Genomic DNA, 20,645 nt, shown 5'->3' on the forward strand with positions numbered 1-20,645 from the left:
GGTTCAATGTGGAGGTGTCTCTATGTGAAGAGGTCCAACACTGAGACATTAACGACGAACATTTGAGTTTGACCTGGCTGATGGGGGTGGTGTTTTGAATACACTCAACTCCGTCACGCAGTTACGCACGACATCACCACTGTGAGAGACTGCGCGTGGAGACGTCTTCAAAAGTTTGTAATGTGAGTTACTCTCAGAAAGAAACGTGTGTTCACATGTACAGCAAGAAACTACACTTATGTCCTATTTAACCGTTTCACCACCGTCCCACCAATAGAATCCTGGACCCAACGGCGCGCTGAAAGCAATTAAACCTGGTAATATCTGGAGGGAATTTCATTTCCTCGTAGCCTGTGTGCACATTGTGCATAGGCCACATTATGGGCTGCCAGAGTGTATGTCTTTAGTTGCTCGGTGTAGCGCACTGGGCTTTAATAAACCTGTTGAATCCCTACTCTGAGGCCAAGTCGACCTCTTCACCACATGATGGCAGTGGATCCTCACTGAGACCTCTTCACCACATGATGGCAGTGGATCCTCACTGAGACCTCTTCGCCACATGATGGCATTGGATCCTCAATGAAAGTTAGTTATATCTGACTATATGTATATATATATTTATCAAAGTGATGTGTGATGTCAGCAGAAATAACAATGAAGTGACTGGATATGTGTTCCAGGAGTCTCCCTGAATGAACCTTCAACCCCTAAATGGATGTATGCATATTTAGGAATGCCTAGCTTCTCTCCCGAAGCATGTCTGCACTTCAAATCTTGCTGTGTGACATACTTCAAAGTCAGGTCAAGCTGATATAAATAGATCACTATACATCAGATAGCGGCTGCAAAACCTTTCGATGAATATATCCCCCGCGATGTCAGGGAGCTCCAGCCTGTTCAATGTCTTTCAAGATTGTGATTGTTCAAATATGAAATGTACACGTTTTGGGTTGATAAACTGGTATTTATTGATAAGAATAGAAAAAGATACATGAGGCTCAGTACTCATTATTTTGTTTAAGTGACAGGTCAACAAGCCATCATACAAGTTACAAGCTGCGATAAACAAAAAATCTTTTTTTTTACGAGGATGTCCAGTGTTTTTCGTGTAGGACAAAAAGTGGTTTAAGAGACTGAGACCTGCTGAAAAATAAACCAAATAACTTTTAGTAATTCATAATTTTCAAAACGTGTAACATCTTATTTTATTCTAAACATGCAAACTTTCAAGGCCTGAAGGAATCCAGCGTGTACAATAACAGTCAAAAACATAGCAAACTACATCCACCAGAGGACGGTCACAGGTAGTTCAGGCTTATGTGGTGCAGGTTTTATGTATATACACATTATGATGCGGTTGTATATTGTAGTAGGTGAAAAGCCCTCACCTTTGCCTTTATGTTATGTCATTAATCATGTGGCTCAGCTATTCTGGCTGCTGGGACGTGCGGACAGACCGGTTGCCAGTAGCGTGGTTCCAGTCACGAGTGGTGACAAAAGCACCCAGCACACTCTGTATTAGCGGAGAACAGCATGTATAAAACCTCTTGTATCTGCACCAACACAACAAGAACCCCCCTCTAAATATACTCACACACGCTGGCAAGTTCTCAAAGCTTTTCAGCAGCATGTGCAAGTATAAATCCACGAGTGAGTGTGAGAAACAGGAGAACGTGTGTGTGTGTGTGTGTGTGTCAGGGCCGACTTCGTGCAGGCAGGCTGTAACTGGATGGGTGTCATTCCTCCAGCTTTTCGGGTGAGTCCCTCACAATTTACGCCCTTGAGGTTCTCCAGCCAGGGATACTGCTCTGTCCCCAACTAGTTGACACACATGATTTACACCCCCAGCCACCCAACACCAACAATGAACACTGCATGGCTTTAGTTTCCATTAAAGTTTCTTTGGAGGTTAAAGTTACATGGTTTGAACAAGAAGCCTGTTTGTTGAAAATGTTCAGATATAACCGTGAAATATGATGGGAAAAGGAACGGAAAAGTCACATTCCCCAAATAACTGAGATTTCCAGTCGGCTTACTACTATTTTTCCAGTCGGGAAAAATAACAATAAACTTAAGCTGTAGGCTACACTTTTTTAAAGTTCTTGTCTCATACTTTGCTTGAGTAGTTCACAGTTCTCCTCCTCTCCATTCCACAAGGAAATATTGTATAGCCTACTTTATATTTAGTTGTATTTTGACAGCCTGTGGACAAAAAAAATTGTACATACCAAAACATTTTGTTAAATAAATGTTGAACGGTAAATAGACTGCACTCTAGACCTTCAACATGTTGTTTGCAAAATAGAACTAAAGGACAGTACTTGAGGAAATGTACACGGTTATTCTCGACTGGATTTGAATGTGAACAATGCTCAAACAATGAGGCAAGGCAAGTTTATTTGTGTAGCACATTTAAAAAACAAGGCCATTTAAAGTGCTTCACATAAAACCATTAAAAGCATAAAAACATAATGCAAAAGAAAACAAGATTGAAAAACAATTAAGAACATTAATTGAAACATTCAAAACAGTCAAAAAAGCAAGCAATAGTGCAGTTAGAGAAATAAAATGCAGTAGTGAGATGCAGAAATTGATTGATATCCTTGTATCTTGTTCAATTAAAAAGGCAAACAGAAAAGTCTTCATTCTGGATTTAGAGGAGCTGAGGGTCTCTGAGGGTCTCAGCAGACCTGCAGCTTTCAGGGACTTTGTTCCAGATATGTGGAGCAGAAAAACTGAACGCTGCTTCGCCATGTTTAGTTCTGACTCTTGGAACAGAAAGTAGACCAGTCCCAGATGACCTGAGGGGTCAGGGTGGTTCATAAGGTAGCAGCAGATCACAAATGTATGTAGGCCCTAAACCATTCAGTGCTTTATAAACTAGCAGCAGGATTTTAATGTCAATTCTTTGTTGGACAGGAAGCCAGTGCAAATACCTCAGAACTGGAGTGATGTGATCCACTTTCCTGGTCTTAGTGAGGACTCCAGCTGCAGCTTTCTGATTTACTTTTTACAGAGACCTGTGAATGCACCGTTACTAGTCAAGTATACTGAAGATAAATGCATGGACACGTTCCTCCAAATCCTCTTGAGACACAAATCCTCTAATCCTTGATATATTCTTCAGGTGATAGTAGGCTGATTGTAATTTTCTTGATACGGCTGTTCAGGTTAAGGTCTGAATCCATAACTACACCTAGTCTGGTTTGTGGTTTTTAACATCAGTGATTGAGGCTGAGCGCTGACCTTCGATCGTTTCATCCTTGGGCCCAAAAACAATTACTTCTGTTTTATCTTTATTTAATTGAAGAAAATTCTGGCACATCCAGTTGTTGATTTCTTCAATGCATTTAGCCAGTCTGGGATTAAAGTGCAGCACTTTCAGTGGACTTTGCAAGTTCAATGCAATTCTTAATGCGTTTTGTCATTAACTATTCACACAAGTCATCCAAAGTGATGTAAACATGTAATTCTTTGAGTCAAGAGAAGTTGAACAGCGATAACATTGTCTTTTGTTTTCTTAGTTTAATTTTCGTCCTTGATGTATTCTCGGGCCTAAAGTATTGTGATACATACTGACATGTGGAACACACATACTGATTTATGTGTGATGTTAAGAGACACACCTGTGTGTGTTAACAGTCATTACACATACTGATGTCATTTTTAGCACCAGCAGTCTAGGCCATTGTGTTTACGCCAAGTCCATCTGCTACAGCGTGACAACAGTCACCGTGTCACTCAATTTCCACAAGACACGCACGTACCAACAGCGGATGTCATTAGGAATGGGAAGAATGGTTGTTATTTTAACTGGCGTCAATTAAATGAAGTGGAACAAATAGATACACTACAAGGCCTACTTCCAAATAGACGGAACCTGTAAGTTAACCGTTGCTCTGCTGCTTTAAAGATCAAGAGTTTAATAAACATACTTAAATGATCCAAATCACTTTTGCTTTCAGACTGATGGGATGTCCAAATGGTCCCTTTGTTCGTCGAATGAAAGACACATTGGCCGTCACTGTACTTTAAGAATACATGCGCCTACCTGACAGTTTCTTTATTTAGCTGTGGTATGAGGCGCTGCTCCCAGTAACCCTTGACAGGACAAGGTGTTCCCTCAGTGGAGGTGAGATATTATTCTGGCCTATTTATACACATGGAACCATACTTAATGTCAGCACATGCCTTGTGCGCTGTAAATCTAGTGTATGAGCCTGAATCTTGTAGCAGGGTTCATACACATTTTGATCAATGGATTTCCATGACATTAAACCAAATTTCCATGACCAAACATTGTGAAATCTCAGTATACATGAAAAAGTGAGAAAAGTATTTAAACTAACAAAGAGAATTCCAAAGCATACAATATACCTTAAATGACACAAATGAATAAGACAATAGTTTGATTAAAAGAACATTTATATAAATAATTATTTTACTCAAACTATTGTCCCTTACGTGCAAATCCATCTGTTTGGACTGTAAATGGTGGTTCAGGCTTTGGTCAAATAGAATGACATTGGCCCTTTGCTTCAACACGTTGGACAATGTGAGACTCTTGAGTGTGAGGAGCGAGCAGAGATATGCGCATTTGCTTTCGCCACAAGCTATCGGGGAACATTCGTTGAAATAGCAGGCTTTCATTTTCGGACGATTTAAAAGAATAATGCGAATTGGCAACCTCCAGGGCCCACATTACCTCCGCAGTTAGGACTTTTCCTTACAGCATCGGTTACTGACGCCTGCTCGTTACCGAAAAGAGAGACATGCGTAAATGAACAAATGTCCATGACTTTTGGGATTTTTTTCTCCAAGGACTTTTCCAGGCCTGGAAATAACCATTTTAAAATGCCATGACTTTTCCAGATTTTCCATGACCGTACGAACCCGGTTGTAGTTAGTCGATGACCTACTTTCAGAGCCACTGTATTGAAAAACAAAAAAGGTCCGAGATGAGAATGAACAACCCAAACTGAATGAACCCAATTAACCAGTGTTCTCAGTTGAGGGAAGCATAAAGTCTCAAAGCCATCTATTCTTTTCAAAAGATAATGTAATGTCTTTTTTCTTCTTTTTGTCCACACTACACAAAATAAAAAAGAAAAGGGATTCTAGTAGCGAATGCATTTATTTGGAGTAGAATGTGACAAATGGTCCAGTACAAGTCAGTGGTTTAACATAACAGTAACGTAGTAATGGTCTGGTTCAACAGTCACACAAAAAAAACATATCGACCATCTGAAGATTATAAAAAAAAGACAGTGATAAATTAACATTGCTTTGTTTCATTCTCAAACAAAGAATAAAATTAGAAAGACTTCATAAAAAAAAAAGAAATCATGGGACTATTTACAAGCTCTGTACAGGGATGGCGAGGAGTCTTCCTGCTGCAAGAAAGCCAGAAAATAATAATACCGTTAGAGGTTGTACACTGAACATCCTTTTACATTTGCAATCATGTGTATACGCTTTTATTTTAGAAAACCTATTTTGTCCTTTTCAAAAGCGGAATAATTTTAGCTGAAGAACAGAAACAATGAGACGGCCCTCCAATAAAAAAGAGGCATATTTTTCAAACTAGGACAGTGGAAGTTGGAAAAAGTGAAGCACTTAATCCGTCTTACCTATAAACGATTGAGCAGATTGTTCTGAATGTCCTCATACGCCTGGTTGTAGATCTCCTCTTTAGACTTCAAACCATCAAGGCACTCTGTAACAGTTACAAAGTTGACCGGTTAATAAGTTTTAAAATGAATACAACAAAAACTATTGGAAGTTTACAATAAGTTACACATTATTATTATTCAACAGTCAACATACGGATATTCAAGCCACTGCGCTCCATCTCTCTCCTGTGCTTCAGGTACATCGGCCACACATGGCCATCAAACAGTCCGGGAGGGTCAGGGACCGTATACTGCCGCGTACTAAAAGTAATAAGAAACCGTTAAAGCGTGCACCTCCTGTGAAAGGATTATAGGGAAAAACAGCTGACGTCAATGAATAGAAAAGAGGAAATGAGAGAATGTATTCATTAATATGCAGAAAAGGTAAACACTTCATTTTTGTGCCCGCCCACCTTCTCCTTCTCTTGCACTCCTCGTACGGAATCGTGATGTAATAGCTCTTATCGAAAACATCCAGCAGAGGTCTAGAGGGGAGATGAACAAGGTTAAATAAAGTTTTACAACAAACTAAAGAGGACATGGTCCCGTCACTACGAATACTGTCTCTTATCTGAATACTGTCTCTTATCTGTCTGCAGAGTGCTTGGCTCACTGCTGGTAACCAACCAGCAGTGAGCTTTGAGGAGAACTCATGGAGCCTATATCTGCTGAAAGCCTTATCTTTAACTGCAGGACCTGCCCGTAGGGGTCCGTGTACCAACATTAAGCATTCAAAATGAACATGAGACATTACAGAAATAACACATCTAATATTTAGAGCCATACATTTCTCAGAATTTTGCAATAAACAGACTGTTCTCCTTCACTAAAAATGATGGAATGCAAAAAAAAGAAAAAGAAGGCATTATTCATTTAGCACCAGATTAAAAAAAAAAAAAAGACAAAAGATGGAACCTTCCATGCAAGCACCACCTCAAAGATCTCAAACACACACCAGAGTGAATGAATACCAACTCACGGGTAATTGTAGAGCAGGAAGCCCTCCACGATCAGAATGTGGGTCTGCTCGTCTGGGTCGGCCACGTCGGATGCAGACGACAGAGAGACTCCGTGGGAACGGGCGAACTTCACTGGGTTCTCAATCCAGCCTTTCACTGTGTTGGTCATGGCCTCCATATCCATAGCCGTTAACACTATAGAGCAAGGTGGATAAAAAAAGAAAGCGATGGAAAGGATAGATAGTGAATTAGATTAGAAATTAGTCAAGAAGATATATATATATATATATATATATATATATATATATATATATATATATATATATATATATATATTTGAAATGGGTTTTGCATTTTTTTTTTTCAAGTTACTAGAGTATATCAGCTCAATGTTGTGCGATGTATGCATGTTGGAGGGAGAGGGGTATACAACGAATCATATGCAGTCTTCGGTGAAGTCTTACCATCCCATTGTCTAAAGCCGTCCTCCCCGACTTCTATCTGATCGGGTTTCTGAAATAACATTGACCAATAAAACATTGCTACAACCTCACAGCTCTAAACACAAGTAGACACAGAAGAAAAGGGAGGCGTGACGCAAAGGGTAATTAACTAAATGACACAGCTGTGAAAAAGAGGGAGCATAAACCCAATATAAAGGGAAGGTGCTAATGGGGGGAAAAAAAGTAGAGAATCGAGGCATTTGGCCATGTTAGCATATTTTGGGCTATGTAATTAATATATATATATATTACGCTGCATCTCTAGTGTGGGGATGGGAGGTTACTTGGCAGCACTCACAAGGAAAGGTTTGTCTAACTTATCCATTCACTGAGACTCACCTTGAAGAAGTCATCTTGGTGCACAACACAGCAGTTGGGCAGAGTCTTGATCAACTTGTTTGTCAGAGTGGTTTTGCCACCATTGGTGACTCTAAAAATAGAAGAAAAAAAAAACGCAAATTAATATTGTGTTGCCAGCTACAGATATTTAAACTAAAGCATCTTGATTTGAAAAGCAATCAGTCAATAGACATAGGGTGCCATTTGTTTACATGGTATCAGTAACTCAGAGTTAATTCAGTACACAACAAATTTGTTAATGTGTGATAAAAAAAAAAAGAGCAAATGCTCAGTTTTTATAAAAACATGGATTCACGTAATTTCCTCAACAAAAAAAATAAAATTATATATATATATATATATATATATATATATATATATATATATATATATATAATAATAATAATAATAATGAATAAACGATGAAATTAAGCTGATTTTGGTTTGGGGACTAGTGTTGAATCTCCCTCCACTTTTGAACAGTGTCGCGGTGATTTTCAAATGTCCCGCTTGTTTTATGACAACAAACCGGACCACAACGTCACTAAACTGGTTCAACACGTTCTGGCGCGCAGCTGATAAAACATTTACCGCACAGGAACCCGTCCATCAACCAGAAGATACCGGAAGTCTCCGTTTAGGTGAGAATAACTTCATCTGGACCACTAGTGTAACTTATGATACCTCCACGAACAATAACAACAACAACGTACCATCATGTTAGTCAACAGCCTCCAAATGACCACCGGGTCAGTTCAGCAATAACTTGAACTCGTGTTACTCATGTAACGTTAACTCTGCGAGGGAAATGTTATCCGATAACGAGCCATTTGATACAAATGTAAAACTCACCCGCCAATTCCTATGATGTATTTCATCTTCCCTTCCCGACAGTCGGAGTCAGTCCTGCTCAGTCCGCTGAAGAAACAGTCAAAAGCACTTTTAAACTAATTTGAGGATAGAAAGCCAACAAAAGAACCGCTTCAAAAAGAGTCGTAAATGTTAAGCCTGATAGCGTTTCTCACTCCCGCTCCATTGAATGAGCACACCCACTGCAATTTATACCCAAAGCGTAGTATTGCGTCACCGCTCCCTCCGCTTCCTCGTGGTCGGTCTTTTTTAACTAAGTGCTACGTGCCTCTTCGCAGCAGCCAATCAGGGCCCACAGAGCTCATGCCACCAGCCAATCACAGCCCTCAAAACTTTCATCGTTTACATGTTTCCCAGCACCTGCTCGTGTCCAACACAGCGCGGATCAGCAGCTCGTACCGTTACATTATATCCACCTGATGACCCGACGTGGAAAAGTCCCATTGACGGTGACTTATTGATTCGTACAACATTGAATTGTTTACCCGTGAAACTAGTTTAACGTCTGTGAGAACAGTGATAAAACAAATCAGTGCTGAAACTATTAAAGCCGGACAATCTGTCTACTGATCATATGTTTTGTTTGCAAAATATTGATCTAAACTGACATTTAGGAGGTGCTTCTATAAATGTTAATTGATAAATAAAGTAGGTAATTTTACTCTTTGATGAGTACTTCTTCGGCCAGTGGTATTAGATTTTTTTAGGAGAAGTAGCATTACATTACAATACATTTAAATGTAAATGTATTCCGCTATAATATATATTGCATATTATTATTAATGTTGATCATAAGTAGGTCTTGTATTCAAAATTATACTAAATTAAAAAAAGACAAGCAAAAGTATAAATATAGCATCAAAGTATTGTGCAAATACCTCAACATTTAACTATAGTGTAACATACTATAGTATAATATATATCATATATGTAATAGACTAAAAACAACTTCATTACTCACAAAAACCCATCACATGAAACAAAATACAGAAACCGAAATTTAGCTTGACCTTGCAATATCTTATGACATTCATCTTTGACTTGAAGTGTGTAAGGGAGAAGGGTGTGATGGGTGACCCATGTGATTAAACCTGATCACAGCCCCGTCCAGATATGGAGGCGTGACGTCTCACTGAAAGGGCAGCACCAAAAGTAAGGGGTCTTCTGGGATGTCCTCATGCTCCTGCACATCCAGATGTACACATTTACTGTTCTGAAGCGGTTCACAACATTTTTGTTGTGCACCGCCAGAGTTTATACACACAAAATATAAAACTCTTCCGCCATATTGGCCATGAATTCAAAGCCATAATTGCTACTTAAATCTGCATTAACTGTTTTTTGGCCACTTGGGTGCAGCTGAAACAAGCTGGAAATACAACACTGAAGTAAAATCCACTTTTTAAGTTAATATGACAAACCTGTACAGCAAAGAGATGCCTAATTACCATAACATGATTTGGTCTAAATATAAGTTAGTTACATAAAGTGTATGTCTATAAGTTTAGTTTTTCCAGGCCAAGCTATGTATCTGAAGAGTATTAATAATCTCCCAAATGAGTACACAGAAAGTGTGAAATACAAATTTTGGGAGGAACAGTTTATTCAGTTATATGTACAAGGCAGCATCGATCATATAAATCTAAAGCACAGAACCATGAATGATAGATCATCTTTCCCATTTAAATCTGAGCAAACGTTTTACAGCAGACAAATGGTAGGCAAATAATTTGTAATAATATAAATATTGTGCTTTTATCGTCAAAAGGAACATTTGAACATTTTGGAAAGGTCACATAAACCATTTCTATGCAAACCTTGCTTATATTACTGGGTGAAATTTGATATAATACACCTGTAAACTACAATAACTATGAATGGACAGGCTGCACTTTACATTCTGTCAGCTTTTCTAGATTCTTAAAAAATAATTTGGTGCAAAAATAGGCACTCAGTGCAAACAAACCTCAAACACAAAGAATGATGAGCTTCAGTAAATAAGCTGTTCAGGGACGGTCAATATTTGATGAAACTGCTCATGTTTGGTTTACTGGTTTAAAAACAGGAGTAAGCTGAGCTTAAAAAAAAGGCAAAAGAAGTGAATTGAGATGGCACTTTAGAAACAAACATTTCATGAGACTAGTTTTCTGTATGAAACATAAACATGTTCATTCCTAACCGCTACACAACTGCATGCCATCAGCAATTCTACCTAACAACACAAAATATGCTTTCGGAGAACTTTTCTCCACCTAAACATACCAAATCCAATAGTGCAAACAAAAGGTAGCCAGGCATTACAATTGATGCAGTTCTTTACAAAAATAAAAAACCTTACTTCTCTGCCCTCCTGCTACAATAAGTTGGACAGATGGAAGACACGAGAGGAAATCAATGTCACCTCAGAGAACATCCGATCCCTTATGCATTCGGATCTGCCGAAATGCACAAAACCTTTGAAATCATAAACAACATCTTTACATAAGCTACAACAACTTTATGATTCTGGAAAAATAACAACATGTCATCAGAGGCCACTGAAATACTTAATAAAGTTAGTGGTCATGAACATGTTTTCACAGTCTAAGCTGACAGCAAATGTTCCCATCCGAAACAAATCAATAGGAATTATATATATGCACAATTTAAACATTAATATGCAATCATATGTACAATGTTTGTGTATTGTGTCTTGATTATTGCCACTTTTATACAAAATTATTGCAGATGTTTTCTCTATAGTGGGTTAGTATTATATGCGTCTTATACATTTTATATGTAATATGATTACGGGCCAAATTTTCATTTAAAGCGCACAGGTTTAATGTTGTATGACATATATTTATGTGGCCATAACCATGTTTCACAAAATAAACAAGCATTGTATTTTACAACACATATATTTCTTTAAGATCTTTTTTATATGGGGTTTCCAGCTCACAAATGCAAATACTGATCATGTTCCTGTATTTTCTACACATGAGACGACTGAGGCACACCATTAACACGAGTTACAGTACAGATGTTAGTACATCTGGACATTTTCAAAACGTCACTACAGCAAAAGAGAGAGAGCGTGGGAAGGCCTTATGATACAGCTGGTATGAGGCAAAACAAATAAAGATGAAGGCATCTGATGCATTGTTATTTCCATACACACATTATATTCACACAAACCAGCATGAATATGAATGCATTTCTGGTCTGGCGGTCACAAACTGACCCAAGATCAGCATCTGCTACATCAATAATGTTTCTGTTAGACATCTCTAGTCTTGCCAAGTGTTGCATATTTAATAACATATGGTCACATCAGTTGTGTCCAAATGTCAGATTTCAATTAATTTTTCTATTTTCATTTAATTATTAACAAAAACATATATGATATATATATACGATGATATGATATTACAATGTGGGCTACAGAACAGGTCCGACCACACGGCAGGTTAATGAGTCGATGAACCCAGCAATAGTTTCCAGAATGAAACACTTCCTGCAGCGACTTCCTTTGTACACTTTCAAGTTTGCAGAAAGGAGGAAGGGGTTCCACACAAAGGGTTAATAAGGTCACCATCTTCACAGCACACATCTCCAGCTGGATGTTGGTGAAACAAGGAAGCATGTGTAGACTCGTTGGACCCACTGCTTCATACGGGTAAAAATCCAAAGGTTCATGCTCCAGACGTCTGTCACGCACTGCATAAAGATAAGGAAATGATTGTGGATGATGAAAGCATGGCATTTAAAAGTTAACCAAAATCACAACTCTCAGTCTCCTTTTAACCCTGAAGTTATATGAGGTTACTATTATTCCTATACTAACTAAGTCACGTTTTGCTCTCTGTATTTCATCATTTGGTTTTCTTGGTACAACCTTTTTCAGAGAGACAATCAATTTCCCTCCCTCTTGCTCTGGAGTGTGTATTGAACTTTATTAAATAGAGCAACACAATATTTTGGTTTGTATTTTAAATCAGTCCAAGCAGGAAGCCTACACTAAAATATACAGGACCATCAGTATGAAGATCAACTGAAGATGAACAGGGAACTTCAGAGAAGTATCAACGGTGTGCAAGACATCACAAACTACAGAGACATATCCTCCCTGACAATGGAGGACTATTAACTGTATGAATGTGAATCGGAGAACATCATTATCTCTACCCATCATTGCACACTGTTTCTTTGTTGAATACTCTACATGCCCAAGGCCTTTTATTCAGCTAAAAGTACACTTGAATATTCAGTTTGATTATTTCTGTTTAAGAAATAATTCACACAGTTAGGCTACTGTTTTTCCAAATGGATAAATACATGATTGCAATATAATAGAATAAATAACATTGTGTTTACTTGACAGAAAGTGTACACTGGAATGTGTGATTATTGGCCACTATTTAGACATCTGTGTGGAGCTAAAAAGGGCTATGTGGCATATAGTTTAAAACAGAAAGCCATGCACATTGGGGCTCCTAAAAGATATACAACAGCGGATGATTATTACCTCTACCTGCGAAGCTGTCCTTCTCATTACTCATGATTTACATACATCGACTTCGGCCTGAAATTGAGAAAAAAAAAACCTGTTAGAAAGTTGGAGGGATGACAACATACCAAAAACAAATGATTATTTAAAGGTCCGATATGAAAAATCTGATTTTAAAATACAGGGTCGATCAGTACCTCTCAGATTTTTTAATTGGCTGCTGCTGGTCCTGTTGTCTGTGCTCCTGCTCCATCCTACACACACACACACACGCACACACACACACACACACACACACACACACACACACAATGAGAAAGAGAGAGAGAGTTATTGTAGGCATTTGGGCTGATGCCCATTTGGTTGTGAATGTAAAGGCAGTCTTCTGAAGCCAATTCATTACATGTAAGTGCTTTAACCACAGTTAGTTTCAAGTGCATTCTGTATGAGCCATATATATATATGAATGAGAGGCTGATCTTTACCTTTCCCTCCTTGCTTTAATCCTCTCCTCATCAAATCTGAAAACAAGTAACACTGTTAGACCCTTCAGGTACTACTGTTATTTAACTTTTATTTAAACACATTACTCTTGTTCTTCGCCAGATGCACATGAACAATCATCTTAAGGCTGGACGAGCTGCTACGGCTCGTTTTCTCCATCTAGTGGTCAGAGATACTTACTGCACCACACACTCGGGGACATGGACATGGTCCATGGGGACGATCTCTGCCAGTTCATCCAGGCTGTGCACATACTGGATCTTATTCATGAACTTCACACTGCAGCGAGACAGCAGGACAACAACAACAATATGGCCACCGTTACAGTCGCTGCATCACTGATATCTCAGTTACAAAATCCTTATGATCAAAAGCCCGCTCTGGTCCTCATTAGTTCATTACTAGAAACATAATTGTAACTTGTGCACCGAGTTTTGTGGATTCAGACATAATTGTTCAGTTGTTGGTGTGTGTGTGTGTGTGTGTGTGTGTGTGTGTGTGTGTGTGTGTGTGTGTGTGTGTGTATTACCTGATAAAGGGCCTGGATATAGCCAGGACGGTGCGTATGAACCAAGTGGGATGAGCAATGACCAAAGACTTCAGGTTCTTCCTCAATCTACCGTCACAACATGAAGAACAAGCCCAGTTCAGTTAACTCAGTTCAGTTAGTGTTTAAAGAAATAAATATTAAACTGATAATTATAAAGGTTTTTCTAAGCAGAGTGCTTTAACTGTAAATTGTGAGTCATTCTCATACTGTAACTTACTGACAGCAAGTGACAGCAGCGAATTAATAGCAAGTTGGGCCTAAATCATATTTTAGTTCAGACCAGTCATCTTTTAAATGAGTGCGAAGACATGTTTTATAGACAGCATATCACAAATATAATATCTGAATAGTTTCTCTTTTTACCACCTTCTGTCAATCATTTGGTAGCATTTCTTGAGCCAACCGATCCCGGGCATTTTACTCCGAGGAGTGGCTCCGTTCATGTAGATGATCAGGTAGTCTTCAGCCACGAGCATCTCCAGACTGCTCACCACATACCTGGAGGAGAGGGAAGGATGTCATGTGTCATATATAAAACACAGAATAACCTCAAAACAGTTACATGAGAGGGTACAGCATCGTGGACGGATTATGAGATAACAGACACTGGGATGATCAAGACATGCCTGCTTTTGAGCGAGCCGTGTGACTTTCCTCTCAGACATGATAATAACTAGGCAACTAAGTTCTGACTCAGGTGCCCAGTATACACATTTGTCTATTCACATTCAGTCAAAGCCTGTTCTTGAACACTTAAGAGTCACTCACAGGAAGAGGTTCTCCATGATGTAGTGGTAGTCTGCACAGCTGCTGTCAGGCAGGTAACAGGCAGAGAAAACAATGATGGCATTCAGACCCTCGCCATAATAACCTGATGGGAGAGAGTTTCAGTTAATAGTGAATTATGCTTCTCTGCATATGAGTGCAATGTAAATGACAGCAACCATCTTCTAAGGACTCTCATGAGATTGATTTAATCAATTCTGTCCTTTCACTGACCTCCATGTGTGATGACCCGGAGGTAGGGCCTGATGACCTGCATGTCAATACGATGCTCCTGTTCTCCGATGATCACCGACCTCCAGAGGCGTCCGTTGTTGACATTCCCCTCCTCATCCACGTCTCCCGAACCGCCAGCGGGACCGGCTTTGGCCGAGGCCACCGGCGTGTCATCTGGACGAACACAGAGCCAGATTCTGTTCTGAAATATCTGAACTATATAGCCTGTGTGTAACCTAATCTTAAATCAGTGTTGAATGATTGATTTTTTAAAAACTTTTAGTCTGAACAAAACTGAAGTTACATTTTGTCTTGCTGTCTGAAGATTACCATGTATTAAGGATTAGGACTCAGGATTGTGGGTTAATTTAGAATTAGTTATGGGTTGAAGATATCCTAACACAATGAATCTAAAAGTAAAACGGAATAGTGTCAAGTATCAAAAGTAAAAGTACTCGTTATGCAGAATGGGGTCATTCCCCACAGTGTTGTATTATTAAAGATTCTTATACTATATTTATTTGACTGACAAATACATGTAAGAGCATTTTAGGTTTGGAATTTGTCAATGTGGGGCCAATTTCAGGCACATTGCATACTACCAGGTAGATTAGCAGGATGGGACTGTATCATATCATATATTCTATAAAAAGTAAATGTAGTGTAGTAAAAAAGTAAAAAATACAATATTTCCATTTCAATAGTTAAATTAATAATTCAATTCAATTCAATTTAGTTTATTTTGTATAGCCCAATATCACAAATTACAAATTTGCCTCAGAGGGCTTTACAATCTGTACACATAAACCATCCCTGTCCCAGGACCTCACATCGGATCAGGAAAAACTCCCCAAAAATAACCTAATAAGAGGCTATTGTTTTAAAGAAAGCTTTCGAGAAGTGTTTTTAAACATGTAGCTGATTCAGAAAACTTCATAAGATATCTCTTTGTCTATATATATATATATATGCGTTTTTAACCACTTACCTTCCCACTCCAGCTCGTTTCCATTGGTGATGAACTCCAGCGAGTCTGTCTCGTCAGGCGTATCAATGTCATCAACGTTGATGTCCAGGTCATCCGGTGTATCCAGGAAGTCATCCGACAGCAAAGAGCCCTCGCTTTGGTCCAGTGAAAGGTTCATCTCCGGGGCAACCAATGTACGCCGTTTGCGGTGGGACGAGGACATTGCGCCTCCTCCTCCAGGTGAGCTCACATTCAGGGAGTTAGGGGGAGCTACAGACGAGGAGGAGAGGAGAAACAGATCAGAAGATGTTAGTGATGTCATAAAGTGGGGCGACTATGGGTCAGTTGTTAGCATGCCCGTCTTTCAATCAAGGGGTTGGCAGTTCAATCCCCGCCCTAGTCGATGTGTCCTTGAGCAAGACACTTAACCCTGCATTGCTCTCCGTAGCTGTGTCTACGGTGTATAATGTAAAGTGTCTTTGAGTATCTTGAAAAGCACTATATAAATTAAATGGATTATTATTGTTATTATTATAAAGCAGGGTTATTATGGACTTTCCATTTTTATTGTGTTATTATCAGTGACCCCCGGTGTTACTTACAAGCTCTGTCGTCTGTGAGACCACAAGAGGGATCCATGTCTCCGTACTCTGGTAGTGGTCTGGAGGGAAGCATACAACCAGCATATGAGCATGAGCAACCAGCACTGAGCATATTGAGCATAACATATCATATAAAGCCAGTCATGATGTTGCTGAGAACAGAGGTTCAGCAGAACATTCATGACTCTTATGGATCTTTAATATATTATATATATTAGCTTTTAGAGGGTTTAAATGTATCTTGAACTTCACTTTGTTCTCCAGCAAACAGCCGTCTCTAACTATGGCCTCACAATGGAATGAGACATTGTGATTAGGATGATGTTCAATGGATCAGTAAAGGTGGGTGTTGTCACTGATCTGGCTAAGCACTAAAAAGAGGAGCAAGCAAAAGACGAGAGATATGTTAATTAACTTATCTCTGGGGGGATAAAGGAGAACAGGGGAGGAATAAAAAAGAGAGAGAATAAGTGGAAGAGAGAGCAGAGGCCAGAAGTATGTCTCAGCATACACAAACAAAAAGGTGCAGCTCTCTTTCCCTTTATGCTACTTGTTATTTATCCTGCGCAGCAGGAGGAGCGAACTGGAGATCCTGCCGTGCATATGTTTGTGTCAGTGGGTGTTTTTTTAGAGTAAGCAAAACTATGCACATGAGGACAGACGTGTGGTTTTGCATATGAGCAACAACCAATGCAATCAGGCACCTGGAAACAGTTTTTTTTTTTACAATGAATTGGTTCAAACGCAAGAGAGAGAGTTACAACGCAGTGTCATTCAGCAGAGAGATTCTTTGCTGCATTCCTGTGAAAGCCAACTGCCAGTTCCTCCCGGACAGTGTGTGCTCCCCCTGAGCCAACATCACAGGCTTTAGCCCAGACCCCCCCCCCCCCCCCCCCCCCCCCCCCATACCCCTGCAGTGATTATAGTCCAAAGCTTCCTTTGTCAGAAATGAAACCAATTCTATAAACAGATTCATGTGGATTTCTTCTTTTAACAAAAGCAAGATAATCTCTTTTGTTCCAGTTTATAGCAGCATTGTCCTTCAGCTACGAACAACAATAACAAGACAAATCAATGATGCTTACCTTCTGGAAATAGCACGGTGCTGCTTCTGTCAAGGCGGATTCAAATATCTTTTTAAGCTCACACACCTTTAGATTTAGTTTGCTTACTCATTCCCTGTTTTCTCAGCTGATAACAGACCGTGTAGAGCAGAGCATCTCTCAGAGGATGCCTTGATAATCCATTTGCTGCTGCCTATTCCTCCGTCTCTTTCTGGCTTTAACCAAAACCTGCCACCATTTTCCTGGCGATGCTGTGTTGTTGATCAGTGACTGCTCTTGCGTCAAATGACGTAGCCTTGAGACCATTTACAGAGGGAGCTGCACCTGCTCCCTGGCTTCCTGCCTCCCATTCTGACGGAGGAAGAGGAGGAGGGAGTAGGAGGAGGGAGGAGGACAAGGAGGAGAGGAGCCCAGAACTGACTGTCATCACACTTCTCCCCTGCTCTTTTTATACCCATCAAGCTATGTATCTCCACCTCTGAACATCAAATTCCCACACTCTTTAAAACTTTTAATTGTCCACCATTTATCTTCTTTCTTTTTCTAATCTTAATGTGAACATGAAATGCCACTGCGCTCAAACAGTGGATGTATATACGCTTATTGTGTTGATGTGAACTGTACAGTTGCACCCTGTACAGTTCACGTCAACACAATAAGCGTATATAGATCCACTGTTGCTTAAACAATATCCAGAAACAAGATAATGGCTGTCATAAATATAGGTAAGCTTTTATAAAATAAAAAAATGTAAATATTACAAAACTACAGCACTGCTTCTCAATCCACCCAGACAATATTGGGAGTGATATGGTGCAGCCAGTCCATAAAACAGACCCTGTTTGGCAATTATTCCATAATCAACTGCACAATTAATCCTAAATAATGAGATTATCATCCATAAATTAAAAAGTGCTGCATATTCATCAACACACACATTCACAAGAATGTGCCGTTTAAAGGCACACACAGACACACACAGCCCTAAGAGATGCCATAACCACAGATTTTTGCTCAGCTGTTTCAGAGGTTTCCGCTTTCAAAATCATCCAAGCGACATCAAAAGAACAGTAAATTAGATTAGTAGAAAGTAAAAGGATCCCACCTGGGGAAGTCTTCATCCTGCCACTCGTCTTTCACCTCCAAGTTCTCCATTCGTAGAGTTGCCTCTGCGGTGCCCATCCCCCTGGGAAGAGAGCAGGGGCCTGGAGGTGTGAAGAAAACTGTTTATGATTGAACTCCATTTACAATAACAAGGGAAAACTGTCACATTAAATGAGTGTACTTACTAGGCAGTCAGCTTCATGGCTGCACTGCAGGAACACGTGTGACTTAGAGGAAAAAGGGAAAAGTCAGCATTGTTGGAGGATTCTATTCAAATACTTTTGCATTACTTTTTTGGGGCTTTAACCACTCGTTTAGTCAGATGTTTTTTTATCCCCGACCCCGGAGGAGCACATAAGAGAGGCATGTGACTGAGTCGAACAGAGCCCACTTTGAGCTCAGCTCTCCTCAAAGTCAAATATCAAGTACACATTTCTTCATGGGTGGAATTCAAGAGGCCAATGAGGAGGACGACATGCACATTTAATCCTCCCTCACTGCTCCTTAATCCTGCTGCACTGATGTGACTGCTGCCTTTTACGCTCAGGCTTTATGTCGCCAATAGTATTAACAGAAAAACTTAAGATCTAATATTCATTTGTTTGTGCTCAAGAGTTTAAAGAGAATCCACATTCTGGTGAATGCCTTTACAATGATCACACAGTGACTGTATAATCAACGGTGGCATTAAGATGCACGGCACTCTTCTGAATCATAGGATTTAATGCTGGAATCCATGTGCATTATCACACCACAACAGTGGCACATCAATAACAGCAGCACAGGTGTGTTTTGGCTGGTGACCCGAAGGAGAGGAGCACTGTGGATATTTAATTGGCCTTAAAGTCCTTTACTCTTTGTAGCTCTCCACTCAAGTATATAATATAGTCTGCAACGTCCGAGCAGGTTCTGCTGAGTGACAGAGGATTCCCAGGTTTGTGTTGATGGTTTTCCCTCCAGAGAAAAGGTCAATTATAAGTGCTTGTCAGAGTCACATTAATGCAGTTCAAAACGTGTTAGGAGAGCGCAACAAAAATACTGTTGTGGGAAAATAAAATACAGCAAACCCTATGTGAGCCTGACATTCTTGTCGACAATGCGTAATGTTGCCATGATATAATTACTAAAAGGAGTGGAGTGGTTTTGGCACACTTGTGGCTTAACTGGAAGACAGCCATCTCTCACATAGAGGAAATAATTCATTTTTACAGGCCTTACATTTCACATAAGGAACAAAGCAAAGATAATAGATTGGACCATGAAGCAAAATCCACTTACGCTGTCTGTAGCAGGTCAAAGTCACATAACACCCAAAGAGACACACCCCATAAAGAAAGTGGTTCAGCAAGAATAAATCATTCATCATCATTTGTGAAAGACAATTAGGTTTCTTCTTTCTCACACCATGTTTGACAGACTGGGAGAATGTTGACAATGTAATGCAATTATAAGTGAAAATATTCCAACAATCTACACAATGCTGTATGGAGAAATTGACATTTACCTTAAAATACTCTGGTTCTAATATGCTACCCATCAATCATTCTGCTTGCAAATTCCAATATTGCAACAAAAAAAACGTTTTATTTCTGTATTAAATGAATTGCCACCAAATGTGCAAAACATCACAGATACCTAAATGGATTCCATGTGTTAGTGGGCAGCCTATTGTACATGCAAGCTGTCTAAGGTGTCTGATTTGTGCAGTGAGCAGAATAGAGATGCAAGGACGTTAATTCAGTGACTATACTCACATGAGCGGTGTGAGATCCCCTCAAAACCTCTCGCTGGTCTGTGTGTCCTCCCTCCTCCTCAGTCACAGACGCAAAGATTCAAGAGGAGAAAGTCCTGATCCTCCACATCCACAGAGAAGCAGAGGTCAGGCTGAATTTCTCTTCTCACGCTCCCTGTCTTACACTCATTCACATGCGTGCACACACACTTGTGCATAGACACAGTCTTAGTGTCCTCGATGTCAGCCGCTAGCCAGCAGCAGGTGTTTGAAGACAGGGGGCACCTCTGT

At 39.7% G+C, this 20,645-nt stretch overlaps 2 protein-coding genes across 4 annotated transcripts; both read right to left on the reverse strand.

Annotated features, from left to right (window-relative positions):
* Positions 1–5,115: 5,115 nt before the first annotated feature.
* mibp (muscle-specific beta 1 integrin binding protein) lies at positions 5,116–8,571 on the reverse strand. Of its 3 annotated transcripts, none has more exons than XM_034531098.1 (8): positions 8,326–8,571; positions 7,474–7,564; positions 7,096–7,144; positions 6,652–6,826; positions 6,086–6,157; positions 5,827–5,933; positions 5,631–5,716; positions 5,116–5,390 (listed from the first exon to the last, which is right to left on the reverse strand). In XM_034531098.1, exons 1-7 carry the CDS (start codon positions 8,349–8,351, stop codon positions 5,631–5,633), a joined length of 606 nt encoding a protein of 201 aa, XP_034386989.1. In that variant the 5' UTR covers positions 8,352–8,571; the 3' UTR covers positions 5,116–5,390. The 3 variants fall into 3 exon arrangements, with proteins under 3 accessions (XP_034386989.1, XP_034386988.1, XP_034386990.1); XM_034531097.1 differs by having other exon boundaries at positions 5,116–5,393; positions 8,326–8,570; XM_034531099.1 differs by lacking the exon at positions 7,096–7,144 and having other exon boundaries at positions 5,116–5,393; positions 8,326–8,352.
* Positions 8,572–9,931: 1,360 nt separating this feature from the next.
* On the reverse strand, positions 9,932–18,717 carry atcaya (ATCAY kinesin light chain interacting caytaxin a). The gene is made up of 12 exons (XM_034531096.1): positions 18,624–18,717; positions 16,455–16,513; positions 15,874–16,122; positions 14,886–15,059; positions 14,655–14,757; positions 14,253–14,384; positions 13,866–13,952; positions 13,517–13,615; positions 13,318–13,353; positions 13,030–13,086; positions 12,851–12,907; positions 9,932–12,042 (listed from the first exon to the last, which is right to left on the reverse strand). Exons 1-11 carry the CDS (start codon positions 18,698–18,700, stop codon positions 12,877–12,879), a joined length of 1,104 nt encoding a protein of 367 aa, XP_034386987.1. The 5' UTR covers positions 18,701–18,717; the 3' UTR covers positions 9,932–12,042; positions 12,851–12,876.
* Positions 18,718–20,645: the final 1,928 nt, after the last annotated feature.

This window comes from Cyclopterus lumpus, chromosome 4 (assembly GCF_009769545.1).
Source record: "Cyclopterus lumpus isolate fCycLum1 chromosome 4, fCycLum1.pri, whole genome shotgun sequence".
Classification (NCBI taxonomy): Eukaryota; Metazoa; Chordata; class Actinopteri; order Perciformes; family Cyclopteridae; genus Cyclopterus; species Cyclopterus lumpus.